This window comes from Molothrus aeneus, chromosome 1 (genome assembly GCF_037042795.1).
Source record: "Molothrus aeneus isolate 106 chromosome 1, BPBGC_Maene_1.0, whole genome shotgun sequence".
Lineage (NCBI taxonomy): Eukaryota > Metazoa > Chordata > Aves > Passeriformes > Icteridae > Molothrus > Molothrus aeneus.
This window is the reverse complement of record NC_089646.1, coordinates 23,923,533-23,950,035: the sequence shown is the minus strand read 5'-3', so window position 1 is coordinate 23,950,035 and position 26,503 is coordinate 23,923,533. Positions and strand designations below refer to the sequence as shown.

General features: G+C 38.7%; 1 protein-coding gene across 3 annotated transcripts in view; it reads left to right on the top strand.

Annotated features, from left to right (window-relative positions):
- CDK6 (cyclin dependent kinase 6) overlaps positions 1 to 23,248 on the top strand; it is a 125,451-nt gene extending 102,203 nt beyond the window's left edge. For 2 of the 3 annotated variants that reach the window (XM_066563166.1, XM_066563241.1), the window contains exons 6-8: positions 15,571 to 15,621; positions 19,480 to 19,615; positions 21,273 to 23,248. In XM_066563166.1, coding sequence (XP_066419263.1) covers positions 15,571 to 15,621; positions 19,480 to 19,615; positions 21,273 to 21,419 — 334 coding nt within the window. In that variant the 3' untranslated portion in view covers positions 21,420 to 23,248. The remainder of the gene's footprint in view (positions 1 to 15,570; positions 15,622 to 19,479; positions 19,616 to 21,272) is intronic. The other variant, XM_066563324.1, reaches the window with a different exon arrangement.
- The last annotated feature ends 3,255 nt before the right edge of the window (positions 23,249 to 26,503 follow it).

Sequence of the window (26,503 nt, the reverse complement as noted above, 5' to 3'; positions counted from 1 at the left end):
CAGTTATTTTCCTGTGCTTCAGCATATCTGATAATTTAGTCCTCACTGTTTTAAGTGGGCACAGTAGCTATGCAGCAGTAGGAATATTTGGCTTTGCCTACTAGATCCTGTATTCCTCCATTTGGAAAATTTCTACTTCTTTTGAGTTCTTAGCTTAACTTTTTGTTCCAATGCTGTGTTCTCTTATCTTCAGCACATTTCTGAAATGTCTTTCAAAAGCAGAGAAAAGATCTGTAATATTTTTTCAGTCTTCTTTAGGTTGGAAAGAAGAGAAATCTAGAGAGATAAGCAGAGGACTCTGTTAAGAAAAGAAAAATTAGGATGCATAACTGGATGTTGGGAGGGAAGGTATAATAAAACCAAGACAGTAGAGCCATGGCAAAAAGCAACTAAGTACAGCCATGAATGCTGCTTATAAGTTAGGATTTCCATATAAACTGCCAAACATTTTAAATGTGGTTTAAGAGAGAACTGGTCTCTTTATCACACAGCAATTTAAACACAGACTTTGCAATCACATTATCTGCTGTTTTCCAGTGAACCTTAAACCAACATATCTAGTGGACCAAGAGCTCCAAAGTGTAATCATTCACTTGTGTGCTTGCTTACAGTTAGATCTTGGTAGCAGAAAGAACTAAAATAACAACTTACTTTTTCTGGTTTGTCTTTTGTTCTATCAAGCAGTGGTGGATGTTGCAGCTTAGAACTGTAAAAGCTACACAGCTTAATTTGCAACCTTTGAACCAAAGTACTGTACAATTCTGGCCTGAGTTTGTTTCTGCCATTTTTGGAAATTATCTTATTTTGTTACAAGAATGATTTAAATTGCAAGTGCCATAAAAGTTCACCACAGTCCAGACCAACTGTACTGGGAGAAGGTTTGTTCCTTAGAAAGATCTTGTCAGCATTCAGAATTCTGTGCTTTGCACTTTTTATCCTTTATTCTTCTGCCATTCATGTGCATAGGGGTGTGTGGGAGGCTGATCATTTTTCCAAACCAGACCTAATAAACTGGGTTTTTTTTCTTCCTCCGCAGATAAGTGGCCACCTTATTATGAAATTTTTTTTCAAGTATTTTTAAGATTGAATGGACACAAGCCACAGTTTAACTTAGTGACCTTAGTGATCTGATAGAACAACAGTGACATTCTGCTTCACACTTAAGGAAAATTATTATAAAAGAAAGCAGAAGACTGCACTTGTCCATGTTATTCCAGTTTTTTGGATAATGAGGATTGTTTTCTGTTTAACCTGACCTCCAAGGCAGAACTTGCATTGCTTTAGGCAGAGGACAAACACACTTTAATAGAGAGAAGGGCAAACAGTCCGAGTAATGCCATAAGTATTGAGTAAGAAATAAATGCATTTCCAAGACAGCATCACCTCATTAAAAGAAAATTACCATGTTGGTTTTTAGCTCACATTTTTCCTCAAGCCTTTTCTAGCTGATATCTGTTTGTCTGCAGTTGGGGTGATTGATAGCCGTTAGTCAAATCCAGTAACTGTATGGGTTTGTGGTTGGAGATGGGTGGTAGTGCCAGGCCATTCACTTGTGGTTTTGCTTCTAGTTTCCAGCTGTGCCAGACTTTCAGTCAGAGGAATAGATCTGTTGGTAAGGGAAACCGTTGATAAACCATAGAAACCAAAAACTGCCACTAGCCATGACAAAAACCCAGAAGGGAACCCTGAAGCAGTGGTACAAAGCCCCACAGAAATGGTGCTAAGTGACCAAGTTTAATTTGACTGTTTGGTTCAGGTGTGGGGTCATGTCGGGCAAGGCAGTGGCCAAGGGACCAGGACCAGGACCGGGTGGCTCTGAGCTGGCAGCCAGTGGCTGCACACAGCCCAGATAGCACCTCATGAGAGAGGTCTCCTCCTGGAGGGCTTCTTGTAGCTTCTTCATTGCAGGTGGCACAACACTAGTCTGAAATCCCCCCGAACACATAGTCCTTAAAAATACATGCATTCCTTAGAGGTTCAATATTCCAGTCTGTGGCAATCTGAATTAGTCTTGCCAGAGGTCAGAGGAAAAGAGCTTGAGGTTAAGAGAAAGACCACAACATGTCAGTCATGACACAAGTCCTTGGTCTTAACATCCTAGTGTTTGCAATGGATATTTGGAAATGTAGCTGGCAGCAGAAACATCTGGACCTGAGCTATGCTGGGCACAGTTTCTGGCCAGTTGGTGTGAACACCTTTGTGTCCTCTGGAGCATCTCCAAGACAAGTTCATACCTGCAATAAACCCAAGCAGCCTGAGGGCTGCTTTGGTGAGATCCCCAGCTGCAGATTGTTTTTAGCAGTCACTCCACCAGCCAGAGAACAGGAGAGAAACAGAGCAATGTCATCCATGCCCCTTGCTCTCTAGCCTGAGGAGGGATAGCCAGCTGTACACTGCCCAAAGACTTTCTGTTTGAAAGGGTCTCCTGGCTCTTTCACACAGCTTCCCTCTGCAGGAACTTGGCTGGGAGAGACTTTGCTTTCTGCCTAGAGTTTGGCTGGGGGAACCTCTGTGTACTTTCGTTTGACTCGTAATACAACTAAACATTGTTTTTATTTACTTTTCTCTTTCATAGGAAAATGGCTACAAAACGGTATTTAAATTCCTGGGATCCTTTCCTGGACACTGGTGCACTCTGGAGAGGAGGGAAAAAGACTAGACTGTGATTCATGTTGCTGAGCTCCCCAGTGTGGGAGATTTTTTTCCAAATTAAGTATCTAGTCAGACATTTTGAATCCAGGCAGCCTTTACTGAATTTTCTGTGTTTGATTGTCCAGAAAAGAAGTCTAATAATTAGCTACCATTGGTCAGTTGTAAAGACAATATGTACTAGTTGAGAAGTATATAGGACTAGTCTGTCTCATATTTGAGTTCTTCAACAACTTCAGACTAGCCCTTCTCCATATGTATTGGTCACCAAGGCTGTTAAATGTTCTTTATATCCAATAAAACCCCATAAATGTGCATGAGAGAAGTGGAAAGCAGACCTAAAGGAACAATCTCTGGAGTTTAAAAACAGCTAAGGATAGCAGAGCAAAACATAACAGCTTTCTGAGACGTACTATTTTGTACCAAGTAAATAACTGGCTATGAGAGAAGACCTCAAAATGTCAATGAGAAAGGAAGTATTTAGATTTCTGAAAAGCAATTTCTCCAAGGAAATCATAGTGCCCAAAGGCAGCTCCCCACTGTCTCTGTATTGCAGGGCTGAGGCCACTGGAGAGAACTTGCCAGTCTGTGCTTTGCAGATGTCAAAACCTAGATAGAGTGCTAAGTTGGTGAGGAAGGGAGGTGGCCACAGCCTCTCCTGCCTGTATGTGCCATCACGTGTTACCCACATGTAGCTGGAGCTGCCATTGCCATCAGGGGCCTGGTGTTGGCAGGATACAGCTCACCCTAAGTCACAGCAATTCCTGTCGCTTGCTTCTTCCTTTGAAGCCATAGTTTGCTTTGTGATATGAAAGCACGTGTTGTTGCCTTGCTTCTGATTTTTGTTTGCACACAGCCTGTGGCACTGCCATTACATTTGCTTGCTTGCTCTGCCTGACCTGCTGGCCCTGTACAAATGAGTCCATGTGAGACAGAGCCACCATGGTGTGCTGACTGCTAGAGGCAGAGCCAGGATTTGACAGGCTCTTGGTGTCAGCATGTGACCTGCCTGGCTGTTCTCTTGTGCTTGTGGCATGCTGAGTTTTGCAGTGTTTTAGGAACCATCCATCTGGCATGGTCAAACCATGTGGCTTCTTCCAGAAATTCATACATAATCTGCTCTACTTTCCTATTATAGATGCACTGAATGAATTCCATCCAGATGCAACTCTTAAGACAAACTCTGAGAAAGTATTTCTTCTTTTACTTAAATATTCTCCATATTCGTAGCTTCTCTCCTAACATATTGAAGTTGGCGAGTAGTAAGTGCTTTTGGAATACAGACATTTGTCAAATACGAATTTCATCCAAGGGATTACTTAATTTCCACTCATTTCTTCAACTGAACTGGAGTAAATTGGCATGAAGATTCAGTTACTATTGATTTTCACTAAGTCTGAATCAGTTACCTAAAGGTACATAACTCAATGAGCTATATCATCCAGAATTTCACCAACTACACTGAATTATCAGATCTTTTTTATTAGATTATGTCCATGAAACAGGTTTTATGATTATGTCAGTACAGCATACACACTGTTCTACACAATTTAATAATTTTTTAAGTGCTCTTTATATCCAAAAGATTTGGGGCAAGCTTTCAGCCTCTAAAGAAGTACACATAGCAGGAGATCTTTGTGTAATGTTTCTATCTGTAGCTGTTAAATTAAGCCTGTTTGGCAGTGATGAATCATACTGTGCTGCTGTAAGAATGAAGGTGCTCAGTTAAATCTAGATCTCATCAGACCATTAGCAGAGAAAGGGTACATGTACAGACTCAGAACTGTATTCTGGGTGGGTGTCCTACCCACTCAAGCATAGAAAACAAACTTGCTTGCTTCTCTCCTGCCTTGGAATCATTTTTCCATTCCTGTGAAGTAATTGCAAAAGGAGAGGTAGGTGATGCTCATCTCCTGGATCTTTTAAGAGTTTGATTTTGAGGGCATTTTGCTGGAAAGTGCGAGCTGAGTTTAAAGAGGGCCTAGACTTTTTAGCAAACTCTTTATTTTTGGCAAACATGCCAGCCACAACTGTATGAAAAGCAAGGCATAAAATGGCTTACCACAGGAGGAGGCTTTTACTTGATTATTCACTTGCTCCAGAAGACAATTCTGTTTTATTCTTTAATTCTGAACAAATTAGGTTGGGATGACAGCCATCTCCATGTGGATCTTGAGGAACTCCTTGTAGTGGACATAAAGGTGATGAACACTGTGGTAATGTGGGGAAAGAAGAGTTCAAGATATGGGTCATTCAAGGAGCCTGCATGTGCTCAGTATTTCAGAGACTGAGGGAATGTTTGTTTTGTAAAGATGGAGTTGTGTGCTTTTCCCATTAAAATGATGTCAAAAACCAATAGAGCTGTGCCACAGATAAAATAAAAGGCTTATGGTTCAGTAACGGCAAAGCAGAGATAATAGCATAAAAATTGTTCCAAAAAAAATTTTGGGGAGCCTGGTAACACACAAGTCTACAGCACAAAATGTACTGCAGTTGCAGAGGGGAGAGTGGCATCTGAGCCATGTCATCACCTGGGAGTTAGGTTTTCAGTTTTCTCTTTAATAGAAAAATTAACTTACTCTTTCTTTTGGTCAGGATTCAAGCGGGGAAAAAAATCTTACATGAAATCACTAAAAGTTGAATAGTATAAATAACCAGAGAGCTCCTAATAGGTGAACTGTGCACTGTCATGGGCCAGCGAATGTAAATCTCACAGCTTCTGTGGCCTGAGTAAAGTGTATTGCATGGGACAAAGTACTGCTTAGGGCAAAGTTGTAGCTAGTTTAACTGGCCTTTGAAAACTGTATCAGTTTTCCTTGCATGGTTGCTGTACATAACTTTCTACCTTAAGTATTTATCTCAAGCTTTTCTGCAGGTGTTTATCAATTCACTGTAAGCCAGCACAGCTGCTAAAAATTAAAGTATTTTCTTCACACCATCCTTCTAATCCACTTTCATGTCTTTTGACACTCAGACTCACCAGCTGGGGAAAAAGGTTGAAATTGAAATTTAACCTCTGTTCACATAACAGTTAGCCATTTAGTGGTGAAATGTTTTCCCTGCCTTTCTTGTCTGAAGGGTTATAATCCATTTACAGAATTTTTTTCTGACCAAAGGTGTTTTATTACAGCTGAGGGTGATGAGACGTATTAGTTGTGGGTGGGCACAGTTCTGATGTTACAGGTTTATCTGAAAATTTAGAGAGGCTTAGAGCAACAGGTGCCATTAACACCTAGTGTGGGAGCAAATGAAGTGATCACAAATCAAAACATGTACTTGACACTACACAGGAGCAGCTGAAGCCCAGATGGAGAGAAAACCCGAGGATTCTGTCTCTTAGCCTTTAATATTTTTCCAGAAGGGAAAAAAAAATTTCCTTAGATTTTATTCTGTATTGAGAATTTCATGTTCTAGATTGTGAGAACATCTTCAAATTCTATATTTCCCTTCAAACATGGAAATTTGCCATCTCTTGGAGCTCCCTTTTCTGAAGTCTTACAGAGTGCCCATGTGCAGCCTCCATTACCTCATTATCACTGTGTCACTGTACTAATGCTGATGATTGAAAAGATTGACTTACAGAGTTTTTCTGATACTCTTATAGTCAGATACTTGCTTTTTTGCCTTACTCTTCCCAGTTCTAGAGTCTGTTGGTGGGGTTTTTTTCAAAGTTAGACTAGTAATTTAATCACATAGAGGTACCATTTTCTGTGTTGCTTATAATGGTGAAAATAAATCATCATTTATGACATTATCCTTTCACATTATTTTGTATTAAGTGCTTCGAGTATGAGCTCTTTATCCATTGAGTAAACGTTAATCTGTGAAGCTCATTGCTTAGCATTACTAAGATAGAAATAAAGCCCAAGAAAACCTGGGAACACATACTTGGATGTTAATTTACTCAGTATCTTTGGGGAGGTCAGATGAACCAGCATGTAGACTGGTGTATGTGTTGTAACTTTCTTTTCCCTTTGATAAGGAGGAATCCCAGGTAAGTAAGAGTTAGTTTCCTTTGGGCAGTAGTTATGTGTGCATAGTCTTTCACCTGATATAAGAATGGTAACGAGGTTAGACATTTGGTTTAAAAGAATTTATTCCAAGAGAAGTCAACCTAATGGCACAAAACCTTTTAGCCTAAAGCTGTGCCATGAAAGCAATCTGAATGAAAATATATCCAGTTTGGGGAACATTACTGAATTTTAATGAGAGGGCCTCAGACTTTAAAACCTGTTCTGTATCCATCCCCTTGATTAAAACTAGTTCAGCATTAGAGGCACTCTAGAGCAAAGCCCATTTTAAAAGGGGTTTTTACACCAGTAAAGATGGTAAATGTCAACGGAGCTTTCTTGAAGTCAGCTTGGCATTGCAAGAAAAATTGTAGAACTACAAAAAAATTAATTAATTCTGTATCTCTGAAAACTGTGATTTGAAAAGATTTTCACAGTGAAATTTCATGCAGGATAAAGGAGTAGATACCTGATGTAGAAGTCTGCTTTCATTTCATTTACATCATTGATAAAGACTAGGAACAGACTGAAACTCCTCTTGCTTACCTTGAAGTTTGGTCTTTTGCTGTGATATTGGTGTTCTAAAACCATTTCTTCAAAATACAGGATTTAAAGAGCATCTTCAGTCTGGCTAAAATGTGGCATTTTGGAGTGCTGTCTGATACATTTTTAAATGAGGAGTAAATTAAAAGTTTAATTAAAGAAGTGGTGAAAAACAGCTCTGACATGCTCTGGAAGGAGATCTGTTCAAGGAAAATATGGGCAAATCTGTTCACAGGCATGAGGTTTTCTGCACAAACACACACACACACAAACACAAACACAAACACACACACTGCCTGCACAGTGTCCTGCACACTGATTTGCACCATTGCTTGTTTGAATGAACAGGAGAGTGAGGAGCCCTCTTGGCTCCTACCCTTCCACATAGGACAGCCTTTATCTAATCCATACCTCAGTTATTGCCTTCAAACCCCACAACTGAGTTGCATGAGAAGGGCAAAACCATGTGACAATTTTAAACAGTCCATGTTTAAAACTAGGTTATGAAATAAGTTCATGTAAGAGAAGAGAATGCATCGAACTAAACAAGTGATTGAGGGAAGACCATGACCATATTGTATGTGTCATATCAGTATTTCTTTCAGGCTGCTTTCAAAAGGCAGAAGCCTGTAGTTTAGTTATGTCATTAAATTTCAAACTGCTGATGGACAAATAGATGTAATTTACTGTGCACAATGATGAGATGGGTGTTTAATACATAGTTCACTTATTGCTGGTAGAACTGTCAGTAAAAACAAAAGGAATGCTTCTTTTTCCACGCTGAACAGAGACCACACTTTTTTTTTTCCCTTCCCTTTTTCCAAGGTCAGTTGTGTATGTATTTACAAAATTTGCTTCAAACGTTGCCACAGTTTTCAAGGTGTCACTATTATATCATGCTTCCTGAGCTGAGATAAGAACCCTTAAAGCCCTAGTGAAAAAACCTACAAATCTTGTGGGGAAACAAATGTCCACAGATAAGAGAACTGTGACGTGCGTGAGGAGAGGGTAAGTGAAGGACGTTCAACCTATCAAGGCTCTTCTATTTCAAAAAATAGTGTTCAGTGATGAGTTCTGAAGCAGTTCTGCCCAGGAACAAATGAGAGCTGCCTGTGTTAGAGCATATTCGTGTCAAAGATCGTATCTACACTTATCTTGCTTTTGGGAACTTTATATGTGTGGGTATGTATATATGTGTACACATATATATAATCTATGTGTCCTTCTCTTGAAGCATGATTTTTATTTCTTAATAAAGGCTTGAAAGCAGATACCAGTTGGCTTGAACCTGGGGTCATTGATGTCTGTGGAAAAGCTCTCTTTTATGTCAGTGGTGGGGGACAAGACCATCATTCTGTTCCAAGGCCAGCTGGGACTATGCCTACCTGAAGGGTATCAAGCAAATTTTAAGCACCCAGAAAAAGATTTCCTTTGCCATTTTTAAGGAAGCTTCAAAGATGGCTGTATTTTGTCTTACTTAGGGAGATCGTTATGTATATTGAATAAACTTCACTCTACACAGTAGGCTTGCCCTGCTTTGGTCATAAAGCTATACATGGTGCCTCTGTTTGGTTTCCCTTTTATTAACATTTCCCTTTCAGGTATGCATGCAAAGGGAACATCTGAAGTTGGGTCCTTCCTTGCTGGCTTGTATCTGCGCCCAGCTCTGAAAACTCTTGGTTTGCTTCTTCAAGAAAGAGACCCCATATGTTTCTTACGAACTAGACTAGATGTGCATTTGGGGGTCAGAATATTATCTTTAGTCCTAGAATTAATTTGCTTCATTTTGAATAGCAATAGGGAGCAAATTCAACACACTACAGAACTGGAAGTTTGCAAAACTACCACTTTTTTTTATCTGCTTCTGTGTACTGGGTGACATGAGAAGCTCTAGGGAAAATAATAATTGTTGTAGGTTTTGATGCATTAGATCTGGTTCTAATAATAGTTCAGTACTGACATAGGCCTATCTTAGAGTTCTTATTCACAATTGTGATACTATCAAACTTGAAGAATGAGAGATTTTTGAATAAAAGAAATTGGGCTTTTAAAGACTAAAATGAGAAACTCAAGATGGCTGATCTGGTTTCTGTCAGATTTTAGCTGAAAAGTATTTCATCTGTTGTAATGTTTATCTGTGTCATCTTTCTTCTTACATATTGGAGGAGAGAAGATAAGTTTTGTAAAAGTTTTGAGCAATTTATGATCAAGTATAATAACCTCTACATGAAGTAACTTCTTCCTATGCAGTGTCTGGCACCCACCCACACAGAGATACTATTAAAGGGAAAGGAGAGAGAGAAGTACAAGAAAATGTTAGGTTTAAAATGAGAACTCTGAATTACACAACAGCTGAGCAAGTCACTTTTGACTGGAAGTGAGTAACTGTCCAGAGTGTGAAATCTTGTCAGCATAGCCTGTTTTCAGACTAAAGTTTCATATTGCACCTTATTCATCTTACATACCAGAAGGCCAATGATCTTCATCTTTAAAAGGTGGTACTTTTTTTTTCTTTACTTTCTCTTTTCATACCTGTAGTACAGACTTGTGTAGGCAATTTGTCAAAGAGAAACAGTGGTAGCAACAAGAGTGGCTAGGAACCAGCTCAGAAATAATCCCTCTGAATAAAGGTTTCCACAGGACAGTCCAGATCCTGTTATTTCTAGTCATCTCATAATTTCAGTTTTAGGTCATGTATGGCTTTAATCCTTAAAATGAAAATATTTTCTTCATAACAAGTAACTAAGAATCTGACAAAATTATTTACTAGCTATTCACATTTTGTAATATGAAAAGAAAAAACCCATCCCATCCTTTTAATATATCTCTGACTATATAGTTTGGCAGGTTTCCCATGGCATGATGCAGGATTCCTTGGCAAATGTTACTTGGCTGTAGCTTTTTTAGATTCTTCACCATCACTTTATTGCTCTTACACACACAGACATACAAACTCCTCAGACTTAACTGCTACAACACAATCAGATTCTAAAATTTCATGTACAACTTCCATGTGCCCTCATTATACCATTTCTATTTATATTTTTTTCTTCACTATGTCAAATAATCATGGACTTTCAACACCTCCCTCAATTTGCATAATGCCTTCAAAGCTTCAGTTACATATTCTGAATTCACTGCTCTTCTTCCCAAAACAACTCAGCATCTTCTCAACCAGAGTGTCTAAGCCCCACTTGCCCAAATTTAAGTTGTACCCTTTCCACCCATGATGTTCTTCTCATTTTAGGGAGTTCTTGTAGTACTTCCCTGAGTACACATGGATCACCAATATACAGGCTTTTCAGCCTAAGAATATTGTATATATTCAAGTTAGTAATTAAGATATTATCCTTATCATTTTTTCTGTGATAACAAGGAAGGGGATGGAATTCTAACTTCTGTTGTCACAATGAGCAAATGGACTAGCAGAAATAATCTAGGTAGTTATTTTTTATGTTATTTCTTACATTCTGGAAAGGTTGTCTAGCTAGGCTTGTCTAGCTTTGGAAGCCCTTGTATTGGCAATTCCATAGCTGTCATGAGAGCTCAGTAATATGTTTTGGTTAGAAAGTGAATTTCTTACCTTTTCTCATTCATCAATACATTCTTTCTTCACATGACCTTTCTTCCATGTGTCCATTTTACCAATGTCAGAAATGGAAAGATAGTTTCCAATCAGAATGTCATCAATTAGTTAAAATGTCAGTCACTGTCAAGAAACCTGCAGAAGTCTTTTCCTGTGCTGCAATGCATGTGGTTTTATTAGGTTTTTTCCTTGTGTCTGCATTATAGATGTCTGCATTATATATTTGACTAGAACAGTGCTTATCAGTATCTTTAATTCTAATCTTTATGAAAATTCTAACTTTCCTTATGAAAAGCTTTAGATTCTCTTTGCTTTGTAGACCAAAGTCTGAAAATAAAATCTAGAAGTAATGTGGCTGGTTTACTGTTAAAACTCATTTATCTCTTGCATGTCATTGCATTGTCATTGTATACAATACTCTAAAAATTGCTTTGGCATGTCTCTAGAGTTGCACCAGGGAAAATTCTTTCATGGACACTTGCTTAGGAAATGTTTATATCTCAGTTTTTACTGAGTAGTGCAGACATGAAGCACAATGTCTGTGAAATAAAGAACTCAACTTTTCAAACAGCAATATCTAGTTCAGATAGAAAGAATATTCAGTGAAGGTGAAAGTCGGCATGAGCATGAGCAAAAGCTGAGCTAAGGCATGGACAAGAGAAAAAGAGCCTAAAGTTAGTAAATGGTTAAAACTAGTTTGTTCAGCGGTATATAAGCATGGGAGTCTTTTGGCCAGAAAACTAATGGTGCAAGCCCTTTTAAACTATAAGCAGATGGTAACATTTCAGGATTTGTAGGTTTTCCATTGCAACCGTACGTTGTGATCTGTATTTTTATTTCTGTACTGTCGCAGAATCACAGAATGGTTGAGATTGGAAGGACCTCTGGGTATATCATCTGGTCCAAGCCCAGGCAGGATCACCTAGAACTGGTTGTCCAGGACCATCTCCATATGGCTTTTGAATATCTCCAAGGTGGGAGGGTCCACAACCTCTTCAAGCCAGTGCTTGGTCACCCCCACAGTAAAAGAAAAAAAGTTTCTTTATGTTCAGAGGGTGTTCCTGTGCTTCTGCTTTCACAATGCAGACTCATAGCTAATATCCAAATTGTGCAGCTGCACATTTTGTACCTGAGGACCTAAGGTACTTGCTTATTGGCTCAGGAGGGGTTTCTTTCAGCAGGACAGCGTAAGCAATACAATGCCTCCATCATATCTTCCTCTCTGTCAGCTAATGGCATTCTGGCACACACCAAAAGGCTTTTCCTCCACACAGTGGATATCATTCCAGAGGCAGTGGATTACGGCCTCGCTTCAAAGCCAGGAGAAGGAGTAGCCAAACAAGATGGACACTTGCATGTTTCTTTGCTCTGTTGCCCTGAAAAATCAAAGAAGCAACAACCAACAAACGTGGGGACCATCTGAGACCCCTTGAGCAAACAGGGAAATTAAATGCCACAGGTGCACTCCAAATCTTCTTGTCCTATCTTCCCTACTTGGTGTGTGTTCCATAACAACAATGGTGTTGGAGCCTTCAGAGTGTGGATTTTGTAGCAAGCAAAGTCAGGGATGTTTGAGAGGATTGAGGAACCACGAAAAAGGCAAGTACATCCCCATGGATAGTTCTTTCATCCATGGGAATGTCCCTCTTTCCTGAGATAGATGTACTCACAGATTTTAGGTGTTTTTTGAAGCCAGAGGGCAGACTCACATCCCCTGCCACAGGATGCAAACCCAGCTCCATGCCTTTTCTGAAGAAAAAAAGAAGGAATTCTACAAAATCAGGCTCCAGAGTTTAACCAGTCTTAAACAAATTATGATCACAGAGAGGAGAACATATGCTCAAGAAAGAACTTCTGGATCAAGCTTGCATAAATAAACCTCAGGGAGTGAGTGGGTGTATGAGTCAAGTGAAAGATACCAAGAACAAAGGTGAAATTTTATTTTTCTGTGGCTGCTGAGTGTTCTCAATTCAAAGGTGGTGGGACAGCTGATGTCCACCTTTAGGAATCTTTAGGTGTCTTGACGTGAAAGTTTTTATGTGACTTGCAGAGCTGTCAAATCATTACAAAAGAGTAACTAGTGCCAAAATGTGAAATGAGAGCTTTGTGCAGTTGCTGATTAGTTGAATCTATTTCCCCAATCATCCATCCAATATTCCAATTGAACCTTGAGCCAAAATTCATGAGGCAAATTTCATTATAGTAGTGATGCCTAACGTAGAGTTGGCATCCTGTTGTAGTCATGATGGTGAGATGGATAGGAGGCTGAAGGATGAACTAATAACACTTCATTTTGATGAAATATCAAAGTATGGTGGAAGGTCACCTTGTATTGTATAATTATATTTTCAAAAGAACTTAAATTCTTGCTTCAGCCCTTAGTGAATTTGAGACAGCAGCAATGATGGGAAAAACCTTCCTTAAAAATCCCAAGAATTGTACTTGTTCTGGCATGACACTGCCTAAGGTGATTTGCAAACAAGGCTGCCATTGCCAGGCTTTCACATTAATGCAAGGTTCAGCATACATTTTAAAACATTAAATCAACTTTCCATTTGCATAGATATGATTATTTGATTGTGTAGATTTTGTTAGTTTAAAGGGCCCCAATAATCTAATGCTGGAGCCAAAATTAAAAATTCAAAGTAACTGTATGTTAATAATTTCAAGCAGTAGTTCCAAAAAATGTCTCTGCTTGACTTTGGGAGATACAGAGTGTGTCTGCTGCCACAAGCAATGCTAGGATTGTAGCTATTGAATGTTCTGAAAATCAGGCTGAAAGCTTAGGGCAGGAATAGATGCTCCTGTCTGAGTGGGTTAAGCTTTGGGTTTTTGCAGAAGCCAGTATTGCTATATACCTTAAAGCTTAAACCCAGAAATTCCAAAGTATGAGTTGCAATGGTCTTCTCAAAGTGGCTACAGTTAGTAAATATCATGTGTATCTGGGAAACAAAACATCCCGTTATTTATGGTTTATTCACAATCAAGATAAATGAAGCCCTTTATGGACAAGTAACAGGCTACCACATTTTACTTCATCAGATCAAATCTCATGTCAGATGGTTTCAAATCAGATTTGATTAAATTGTTCTCTCAATGTCCCTGCACAAAGCAGTTTGGAGTATAAGTTGATATGACATTACCTGAATGGCAGCACACAAGAAGGAGGCAAAATGCATGTTTAGTTCATCAAAGAACAGCATGGCTGCCAGTTCATTGCTTTTTCTTGATGGCCCAGATTTCTGCAGAGATTGTTATGCCTAAGAAATGTCTCAGTGCTCTGTGTCCACTTACTGTATTTGGAATGGACCCACAAGACACGCAGTGACATGGAGTTCTGGTGCCTTTGTGAGAGTGTCAAGATGGAAATTGCCACTTCTCAATATGAACTCAGGTTTAGCAAAAGGAGATCCAGATCCTACAGCTGCTCCTGCATATGGGCAGTGAGAGGGGAAGGACCATAGCTGATTGCTCTTTGTTCTCCAGTCTAGATGGGAGAGATCTTCTCCCGTGAAAAGCAGCAGTGAAATGATGCCTTTGGCTGTCACAGGTGTCATGGACTTGCATCAGACAGGAGTATGTGGAGAGAGGCAGGAGAATGGGTGTTCCTCCAAAACCAAAGGCTGCCTGTGGAAGCAGAGGGTTATGCACTGTGTGTCAAGTCACTGAACAGCTGAACAGTTCTAGAAACTGTAACCATGACTTTACAACATACTCTGTACTTAGCCGAGATCCAGAGGAGAGGGCAGCCTGGCTATCAGTCAACCCAAGTTCCTATCTCAGTTTGCAGTGTGTGTGAGGTGTGTTTCTTGGAGTAATCTACCATTTGTTGAACCAACGTGGTAGATTACATCTGTGGCCTGATCTTCACAGATCCCTCATTCTTGGCTGGATCTTTATTCATCTGTCAGTAAAATGTTGGAATATATTGGGAGTTTCGACATAAAATTGCACTGTTGTTCAACACAAAGCTGGCAATACAGCCATACTGCCGTACAAATCAGAATTTCATATTTTACATTGGCATTGTGGGGTGATAGCATCTTATACATGATGAGTGAAAATATTTTAAATTGCACTTTGAAAAAAAAAAAGTGTGTCTGGAAGTATTTTTTGTCACTGTTTTTTTTTTTCTTGGAAACCTTTGGACATTCAGCCTAACAATTTGTTTCTTTCCTGAATGTATCTTTATTTATGCAGCAGAAGTATTCCTCTACTTCAAGGTAAATTCTGTACCGTTTCACACCCCATTGTTTACAGACCTTCATGAATCCATTGTCATTTATTTGACCCCTTAAACCTAGGAGCACATTTCAAAAATGCAGTATGCAAGAAATTTAATTTTCAATTTATATTCATAATAATTAATCTCTAATGTTATTATGTTTTAACGAATTGCATGACATTCTCTGTTTTTGTCTCTCTTAGCAGCTATTTTAGTGTTCTTTGTAATGAAAATGATTTTGTTAATGATATAATTCATAGGACAGTATTAGTTGAGGGAAAATTATGTCATTCATGCAAAAAGGCACAATTAAATTTTCAAAAGTAATGTATTCAAAAATACATATCATCTGTCCCCTTTTGTTACCAGTTTTAGTAGAAACTTGAAAGGTTCACTTGCAGACTGGATAAAGCATGGAAGCAGAAGATAGCAGAAGACGAAGTCTCAAAAAGCCCCCACGTTTTCACCACGTTTTCACCCTACATTGGAACTGTCAGCTTTAAATTTATATTAATTAAAGCAAGTCACATCCTAAAAACATGATTTTATTTTTTCAGACCACTCTTCCGTGGAAATTCAGATGTTGATCAACTAGGAAAAATCTTTGAGTAAGTAATAACTAATTGCCTTATGTCAGTATCTGTTTAACATTGAAACCCTATGAGATTTCTTTGCCAGGTTTTTATGCAATAATGTGACTAGAATTTCCATATTTCCTATTGCTATGGCATGCAATATGATATTTCTGTGTATTCTGTGTCAGAATGGAAGGAGGAAGCAACATGGAATATAGTTCTGCAAAATTGATAGCCATCATCAGGAAGTTAGGAGACTTCTGGGTTTGGGCTTTTTAAGTGTCTTAAACTTACTGTGCATGTACCATTCATACATATTCATAAACAGTTAAATGCAAGAGATTCTCTTCATGTAAACAGACACAGTATTCTTTTTTATTTTTTCTTTGTGCATTGCAGAAAACAATATTAGAATACATTAAAAGTTGAAATCTCTAAGATCATTACCAACAGCATCTTTGCAGAAAAGACTTCCAAACATAAAAAAATGTGTTAGCTTTTAAAATTTATTGTGTAGCCTGTTAACAGTCCATATTTTGGTCTGGAAGGTAACTGTGAGAACTGAGGAATATCAGCATTTTAATATGTGCTTTCTCAGAGATGATTTTATTTTAAAACCATTTTACAGTTCTAGGAGTTTGTGTTTTTCAGATACATCAAATATGTTTAGGAGGCAGGTAGACTCTAAACTCTCTGAGATGTAATACTTCTCATCCAAAATTCAGTTACTGATATTACCAATATGATAATTAAGTAGAATTATATTACTTCTTGTAAAAGCTCTTCAGACGAAGGAACATTTTTATATTTTTAAGAGGCATGTAAATATAAGATCTGATGTATATATGTATCATGTAGGTAGGAAATCAAAACCACACAGAGCTGGTACCAATCCAGAGAGCAAATGCCTGTTTGCCTCTGCACCTCTGTCTTCCCTTTCTGTATGGAGGGGCTGCAGGGATACAGGGATCTGGATGAAAAAAGAAGTAGCTAGCACAGAGAGAGTGACAGAAGTATTATTCCAAAATGTTATTTTCTTGAAGATATTCCAAAGAGAAGATAGTAAAATTTCTAAGAAAAGCTTAAACTGAACAAATAATGAATTTCTCTGTTTAATCCTGTTTCCAGTTCTCAAATCATAACAGATCTGTTTCTAAACATTTTCATTATTCAGTGTGGGGTTTCTAAATTACAGGTCTTGATTTCACAGAGTTGACTTCCCTTTCCTGCATACCATACCATGAGTATGTGACTCATTTGTGTGGTTAATTTGTCATGCGCTAAATAGCTCTTCCTGCCCAATCCAGAAAAATCAGTCCTTACAGTTTACTTTTTCTTCTTCTGCCAAAACTACTACTTTAGTCCTACAATATTCTGCTTTAATAAATGAAACCAGCTTTGATACATACAACATATTTTACAATTAAAAAAAGACATAGCTATGATTTCTTTCATTTGTGACATTTAAGGGGAAAATTAAAATTAACTGGGCTAGGATTTAATGCATAGCTGCTAGTGGCAGCCTCCAACAGGGATCTTTCCATCCCTAGGGGCTGAGATTACCTGTGCAGAAAAGAATTCACTAAGAAAAGAAAATGCTGTGCTAAATTTAGAAGAAATTCCTTATTGCACATCTACTTAAAGAGAAAGTTCAGATTTGCTTCTTTTGTACAGTTCTTCCTAAATAGTTGAGAAGTTTCTGTCTTGGATTCTGAGGGGTTATGCCAAATAGTGTTTATTTTGTGTTTTCACAGCTGGAGAACCCCCCACAGTTAGGCCTAGCTCTTTTTGTAGGAGGGTTGTTCCTTTCTGCAGTTGTGACTCATTCTAGAGATCAGTTTGGACAGAAGGAAGTTTCAGGATTTCTATGCAGTCTGGACTGATGTATTCTTTCAGATAATGGTGCTATGGTCTGCCTTTGCTTTGCATGTGCATTGTGATTTGTGTCAGTAAAATTCCAGTGTGTATGAGGGTAAATCCCTCATACGTGGCTCGAAATGTTTTCTTGCTTTTCCGGGACACCACCAGCTTGTGGCATATCCTCAGAGATTTCAGGCTGAACTGCAATGGTTTGAACAGGCTTGTCTCCCATTGTGATCAATGGGAGTGGAAAGTACTCAGCATTTCTCAAGACCAGGCCTGAACCTTTGGCAGGAGGTGAAACTTTCCCAAGCTACTCCCAAACTTAGTCACTGAAATGGTGATGCTACCAGACCATTAGAGTGGGAGCAGCTCCTCAGACATTCATTATTAAGGGGTTTTGAGTACTACATGTGTGTAACTAAAAATGTCTCTCCTTTGCACTCTGTCTTGTCCAGCCCACACCTCTCTGCCAGGCTGCCTCCTGGTTTCTTGCCATTAGCTTTGCCTGTGCCTGTGCTTATTCTGCCCCATTCTGCTCTGCCATGCAGTCGTACAAAGCAGTGGGACTAACCAAACACATTTGAATGATGAGATAAACGTCATTGTTATTTCAAATACTTAACTCTCCCATCCTTGATGCTATTTGTATTATATTTAATATGGGACCAGATCCTGAAATATCTAATCAAAAGGCTTGAACTGCCATGGCCAAGGAGGCTGCCCCATAGCCACACTGCACCTGATAAATTGCAAATGTGGTTTCTCATACAGATTCAGCTTAGCATTTCCCAAGAGGTGTGATATGTCCAGATGTAGTAGGATTTAATTGTCCTGAGATTGTAATTGCTTTGCCCTTCCAACCATGCTGTTATTTCGAGGACATATTAATTTTCAGATGTATTTTAGGTAAGCCAAATTGCAATCTAAAATCCACATAGGTAGAGGTGAAGCAATTCCATTACATTTGCTGAGGTACCCTATGATTTACGTCCATGTGGTTGGCCCACGGCCTCACCCAGTCTTGTGACAAATTCAGTAGAAAAAAGGTCAATGCTGCTCCCTAGTGGCACTGGCCTTTCTGCAAGCCCAAGTATTCAGTGACATCGTTTTTCTGTTCTTTCTTGCCTTACCCTGTAAGTGTTTCCATTGAAAATCTCGATTTTACAGGTTATAAAAATTTATTTTCCCTGAAACCAAACACGTAATGTATGATCTTTTTCATAATTTCCACCAGAAACTGGCTTTCAACCCCATAAATATTAACATCAGACTAAAATGTGAAATGTGTGAGACATAATTCATTGTTGGTGATTTACCTATTTAATTTATTTGAGCTTTAGAACTCAGCATGATTATTTTAAAAGTATAAATATCTTACATAATTTAAAGAATAAAGAAATACAATACTTAAAGAAATTAAAATATTCTTTTAAAGAGTAAAGAAAAACTAAAATACAATTGAAAGCAAAACCACAAAGACACTCAAGTGCCTTTCCATTTCTAAATTGAGACTTTAAAACCTGTATTGTGAAGGAAATAAATTGTTTAAATTTGGGCAACAATTACTGCACAGAGCTTTGAAGCATTATGAAGCATCCCTTTTATTGCCTTACCCTCATCTTGACCCACACTCTTCTCTCAGTCCCTATTCTTGTGAAAAAAGATCCTTGCACGCAATTCCCCTTTGAAACTTACTGCTTTTAATCATCCTGGAGTGACATATGTTGCACCATGCAGTCAAGAGCTAAACAACCTTTTTCTAAAGCATTCAGCTTTTTTTTTTCAATAAAAATACTCGGAAAACTGAGACTTAGGCCAGAAAATTGTGCTACCCACAAAATTATTTCAACTGAGCACATTGAGCGCATATGTTTATCAGCTTCTATTCACAGAGATTATTGTACTACTGTAGAATTAAACTTTTAAACTCATTTAAAGTAAAATACTTACAAAATGCCACTCAGTGTAATCAATATGAAGGGAAAACTGCATAAATATTCAGACCTAACATTGTTTTTCATTTTGCAGTGTAATTGGACTCCCAGAAGAAGAGGACTGGCCTAACGATGTTGCCCTTCCAAGAAATGCTTTTACTTCCAGACCCGCACAACCTATTGAAAAATTTGTACCAGATATCGATGAAGTAGGCAAAGACTTGCTTCTTGTGAGTTTCCATTTGTTGTTCCCTGCCTCACATGACTGATGGCTCCCACTGTGCATGCAGCTTGCCAAGAAAAAATGAAGTTTCCATTTAATGGAGTTAGTAAAAAAAAGGTCAAAAGTAGATAAGACAATTTGTGTTAATCTGTGAAAAAACAGCACAAAGACACTGCCTTTGGCTCAAGAGGTGTCAGAGCCGAGAATAGCTCAAGATTAGGAAACTAGGTCAGAGACATACGTGTTTGACCTGTCGTTAGACCTTATGATAGATCCTCATTACTGACCCCTGTAGTGCCACTGCAGCAGCCACCCTTACAGTATTGGTCTGATGTGAGTACAAAAATGGATCTACCATTCACGTGCTGTTGTGGACCCAGCATAAAGCAGGAAGTAGACTGTAGTGGCAGATTACATCTGCTAGCCTTTTACTGAATGCTGAAAACTTTATGCTTGGAATTCACCAATTATTGCCTCTTGCAAATGGCAAGGCTGAACAGAAGCAAAAGAATTGGGCTGGTACAGCTATTTCCATCATTGTTATAGATAAATCAGAAATCCCAGTCCTGAAATTCAGTCTTGAAATGGAATATAGGGAAATGACCTTGCATCAGTTTGCTTTATGCTGTGCTTGTTGAAATCTAGTTATATTTGTTCTTTGGAAGTCTTCTAAAGATCTTGATTCATGTGAGCTAGGTAGAGTGCAATTCTTGAAAGACTTGATGCATCTCTTCAGGAGCTGCTGTCTCTGGCCAAGGTTATCTCAGCAGCAGATGGTCCCTGCAGTGTCCTCATGATGGCAGCTCCCAGCTGCAGAAAGCTGGACTACATCTGGCCATTTGAAATGACAAGGGAGAAACACTGCTATGAGAAAAATCTGTTGTGCTTGTAGACAGCCTGGAAGTGGAAGCTAGACATGGGGCAAGAGTTAGATTCTAGGAAGAAGAAGGAATAATATATGGCCAAGAGCTCAGTGAGTCTGAGGCATGATGGGAGAGGGGGAGGGAGGAAGGAGATTAATATCTGTGCCTAGAAGGTGAAGTAGGAAAGAGATCTGTTCCTGCTAGGAAAAGAGATGATAACTGGGAGCCACAGATGAAAAGGGAGAGTAGAACTGGAAGTCACTGAATTAAATTTCAGGAGTGAAATGATAGTAATTCTGATACAAGAAAAGAAAGTAGGACTAGGAATTGGTTAGACAAGAACAGTACGAAGAATAATTCATGGAGGTGAATGCCATAAAGAACAAGGTATAAACACAAGGCTAGGGTAGAGATTTCAGTGCTGGCTGTACAAAGGCTGGGATACAGATCAGGAAGGAGGGCCATCAAAGTGCAGCTAGGAAGATGAGGGAGAAACTGAACACACAGCATAAGCAGATGAAGGCTGTCCTGTGCATGTGAATTAAAGAAAACCTGTATTCTGTGATTTTATAAATTAGGAATACTTGAATTTTCTAGCATGTAATTTTTGAGGTGGCCATACTCTTATACTGTGACCCTACTGCTTGTTTTAGTATGGATGGGCATTGTGCACCACCTTCTGAGACCCTGTTGTGTCTCATACTGATCATAAGCTGAAGGTGGTATGCATTAATGTATGTATGAATGACAGCACTGTTAACTTACATTGTAGTTAAAACTAACTTCTTTTCATACTTTCAGAAATGCTTAGCGTTCAACCCAGCCAAAAGAATATCTGCATATGTTGCCCTTTCTCACCCATATTTCCATGATCTGGAGAAATTCAAGGAGAATCTGGACTGTCACGTGTCATCCAGCCAAAACTCCAGTGAGGTGAATGCATCATAAGTGCTGACTGAAGATGAACCATAAATGAACAAGACATGTAGCTGACAAGGCCACTGTCCCAAACAAACCACATAGCTGTCCTAGCAAGATCATTATTTGGAGGTTTTATGCACTTATCTTTTATTTTGGGATTGTGATGTGCTTATCCATGGAAATAATCTAGTTTACTTTTATCAGAGCAATGCAAGGGCCAGGGATTTGACCTGCTCCTGTTTGCAGCTTTATGTTTGTTTTGGTTTTGTTTTGTTTATCTACCTGGGAAAACTCCAGACGAAGAGAAGCTGCTGACCAGTTTTGCTGCCGTTTTATCTTTCTAATATTGAATGCTGCCAGTGTTTCATGATCAAGTCACTGCCATCGATTCAATCTCTCTCTCTCTCTAGCTGCTGAAGCATGATTTGGTACTTTATTATTGTTATTCTGTGACATTTAAAGAATGGCAATGAAATACCAGATCTCTGCAACCTGCAGTTAACTGATACATGCGTTAATACATCCAGCTACTGTTCATTCATAGCAGATATGCAGGTGCTTCCCCACTTGAAAACATGGATTAATTAATTTATCATTTTGTTGCTCTATAAAAATAACAGTGATGATGATGATCATAATAAATGTCTCAGCTTTTAGGTTTTTTCATACACAAACGAGTTATTATCTAGCTATGTTTGTGTGCATGTTTCAAAAAGCTGTCCTGTTCTTACTGTCTCAATTTCCAAATGGTCTTTCTGTGTTGAAATGCAGACATGTTCTAGTCCATCATCTAAACCATAATTCCCCCCTGGAAACAGCTGCAAGCATATTTTCTTCATCTCATTCCAAATAATTTTTAGATGTCCAGCTCAAAAGACATGAGCAGAGCCAATGAAAATCAATACAGATTTTCACCTTCAACCTGTTCTCATTGTCAGCCAAAAACAAAAATAGAAAAAATATTTCTGGTTCAGAAGCAGAGAATCCTGTAAGTGTAATAAGCACAGAGAAGTATTTGTGCTGCATTGTACTCTGTATACTGTGCTGCCTTACCTGCAACACCCCCCAGTGCATCACAAGTGCATGAACATTAATGCTCAAAATCCCTCACATGTCACTTACTAAGCAGGCTTGTTTTCTATGCAGAAATGCATGACCTTCTCTCCTAAACCACCATGTGGGGATACTAGCACATGCCTCTCCACTAAGGTTAACGTGCCATTATTGAATGTCAAAATAACTAAGCAATTTACTTGTCTTTATAGCACAGTTATTTTAAATATTGCCTGAAATTTTTATATTTAGTATTTTTACCTTAACTAAAATATATTTTCAGTATTTTGAAAAGAAACTTTTATTTTTTTAATACTGTACTGGGGAAAAAGAAGTATTTTAAATCCATAAAAGCTGTTCCCTAGCTGTTCAGTGCATTTACTTGGGCATGACTTGGGGAAAAATATTGGTCCAATGAGTATAACTGATGCTAAGTGAGGCAGCCAGCTTTGCTTTCTCCTGTGACAGTCCCTTAGGCTTTTCTCTTCCTCATCTCTATTTCATCTTGTCTATGTGGTGAGCCAGCATTATATCCTCATGCTTGGCAGAAGCAGGTCCTTAGCAGTGACTTGGGCAGTGTAACTTTTCCAGCTGTGACAGGGGAACTTGCAGCCATCTCACGGGCGGTCTCTTGCTCCTGTGGCGACCCTCACTGTTAACTCTGTTTCAGGTATCTGCGCTCTCTGGGTCATGGTCTGCTGATAGGATAGTAAGTGGGTCTTACCTGTCTCCTGGATAAAGCTTTTTGTTACTGGTAGACATTTAAATGTGTGATACACGGTTAAATTAAGTCTACTTTAAACAAGCCAGAGTTTAAAAGGACCACTTGCATGCTTGCGTGCAGTGGCCTGTGCTTTTCTTTAAGCCCAAAATGAGCCTATGCAAAAAACTTAAGCAGCATGAACAGGCAAGTTGCAAATTAGGCCTGGCAAGAGCATGCACAAAGCATCTGCACACAGAGATATCACAGATCTGTAACATCAGAATTTCAGAAGCTCTGTGAGCAGGAAGCTGAAGGCCAAGGAGCTGTCACAGCAGCAGACCTAATCTTGGCCTTGCCTTTGTCATGCTCTTTGTTCCTACACCTAAGGGAACTGCAGACCTACTGCACTGGTGTTGTCCCAATCCTATTGCTGTACGGGTTAGTGGACCCAAGTGTGAATAATTTTGACAATTCACAGAGTAGGATGGAGCAGAGTGAATTTTTTGCTAGCAATTTTTAAACACTAAGTAGAACAACAAACAGAGACAAAAGTCAGGAGACTCTTGCAACAGTAGTAATTAGAAAAGCTTTTTTACAGAGTTTAGCGCTTTTGAAAACATTCCACATTTTACCTAGCACGTAGCTATCTGTCATCCATACCTTATCAGGGCATTCAGCTGGTGTGGCTTCCCAGCAACTGCTCAGGGAACTCTCCCAGAGCTCTCCACCAACTAATACAGAGTGAAAATGTAGAGAAGGAGATGATATTTTCCTAATTAGGCTTAAAACTCTCAGATAGAAATGTGCATCTGTTCCACATAAGAGTCTGTTCTATTAAGCTTAGCAAAGCTAAAAAGTAGACAATATGGTTGCTGACAATATTATTAGGGTAAAAACAGAAAGGAAGGGAGAGAATACTTAAAGCCAAAGGTTAGTGTTGGCTCAAAAACTAATGAGAATGTGGAAATCACCAGGAATTTAACTACTGGAGCAGTATTTCCCAATCATAGTATCAAAGAGCTAAGCAAGCAGCAGAGAAAAACAGGGGCTGGCTTATGGAGTCAGAGGCAGAGCTTCTGCAACATGGTGCTGTATGTTGTCTAATATAGTAGGATCAGGTTATAAATGAGAGCATTGAGGAGACCAGTTTCAAAGGGCTGCATTAATGGTCACATTCTGGAACATCTTTCCAGTGGGAATGGCAGGAACAAAACCAAGAAATCTAAGAATCTTAGCAGGCTTAGGGAAAATATTTCTCTAATGGGGTCCTTGTGGTAGCAAGGGCCTGGATTCAAAGGACCAACAATTTTTCAAATTACCTCCTTTTCCAAATCTCTTCAGGAAGAAATTCCATTTGACATGCCATAGACTTAATCATATTCCAGTCTTCCCTGCCAAACCATGTGGGGCTTCACTTACACTAGTAAACTGAGAAAGCCTGTTCTCTGGCTGGGCAGAGCACTGTTGTTGGCTAATACCATGCCAGGAATCATATTTATAATTAGACAGCACAGACAGCTGTGGGACTGTGCTCAAACCCATGCCCTTGCTCTTCTTATGTTACTGGTATAGCTCTAATATTTTTGTACCTTTACTCATTACTGCCGTATGGGTAGGATTTAGGAATTGTGTAAGTGAAAAAGAAAGTGCTGTGATGTAAACTCTTTGTACACCTTTAAAGAAGACTTCAGAGTGCAATTCTTCTTAGTGATACCTAAACCTGTATGTGTTCTCTTCTACAGGAGTGGTTCATCAGCAGCTAAAAAATGCTGAATAACAAAAGATGTATTAAGTATAGCTCCTAGAACACCCACAGCCAGGCACTGTGCTCTTCTTAGCAGGGAACAGGGTGTTCTGGGTAATGGAAGGAGAAATTTCTATCTCCCACCAACCTTTTTTTTTTTCTTTTTAATCACTACTACATAACTCTGCAGAAAAAAACAGACCCAATAGCCAAGGAAAAAAATCACCACAAGCAGCTAGTGAAGTGCTAATTGCTGAACCACAGCAATCCATCTGGTGCAGCCCTTTTCTCTTCCCCCGTCCATGCTCACACCAGCCTTCCCATTTGTCTCCTTCAGCTCCCTTATGTAAACAGGTTTCAGTGATGCTCACAGGTGCTATTTCCAGCAAGATTCTTCCAAATTTTCCATAGCTGCACATAGTGTCAATGTCCTCTCCATTCCTATTACTAAAATCTTGCTTCTTTTAGTCTCACAGTCTAAACCAGTGATGAGACAAGAACTTTGTGCACCTCCTTGCTTAGGCTTAGTTTTGTGTACCCCTGTGTTGCCTTCTGTGTGGTTAGTAAAATTCTAAAAATAGGATTTGTGCATATTTCTATGTAGGTTGTGTCCACGCTCCAGGTTTCTTTCAGCCTATTAGTCGACAATGATCAATAATAGAGCATCTTTCCCTGTTGTTTCTGTTCTAAAACACACCAAAAAATGAGGGCATCGTGTTTGCAAAAAAGTTAAATTTTGGGCTATGTGTACAGAGCATTTTTAATGAAAGGAATCTTTAAATTGCAGTATTTGAACCTCTTCTACATGGGGGAGGGTTTCCAGCATGGTAACTCTTACCTGGTTTTTATACTCAGTGGTTGTTTTGGTGAATAAGAAGAAAATATTGTGCCTTGCTGCTTTTCACAGGTTCGCTCACTGTCTTTGAGTTTTATACATATAATTCTTTCTGCTGTTAGGTATTAGACCAACTTTAATGTGGAAAATAAAGAGAAAACGTGCTGGTTTGGTCTTCTAGCCAGCAAACTAGGAGCACTTACCTGACTCAGAACTGAAAACGCATCAGTTGTCAAATACATACATGAATCAGAAACCACACAGTTCAGTTTTAAAGGCCACATAAATTAATTATGTTCCACATATAAGATACATTTGAATAATGAGGAAGTTTATTCTAAGAACTCTGTTTTATAGAACCACTTGGCTAGTATTTTTCATATACAGTAGGTTCAGGAATAGATTGACTTTTATATACAATGTGAATTAGAAGTTACTAGGCTATTTGAGTGATTTTGTTGTTTTATGCTTGAAGCTTGAATTGATTGCAAGCTTAGGAACGTAACATATTTATTTTATTGCTTCAAAACTGCTTCTAAATATCAAGATCTCTTTTGATTTTAACAGGATTTCACACTTTTTTTTAATGTGTAAATTATGTTCTTGAAATTAGTATGTTAGAAATAGCATTTTTCCGAACTGCATTAGTGGGAGAAAATTTAATAAATTTATTTTTACTTTCACAGAGAGGTGAACTCTTCAATAACTGACTATCAATAAGCTGTACTTTTACTTCCTTTTGATTACTAAGCCTTGAGTATACAGGTTACTTTCAA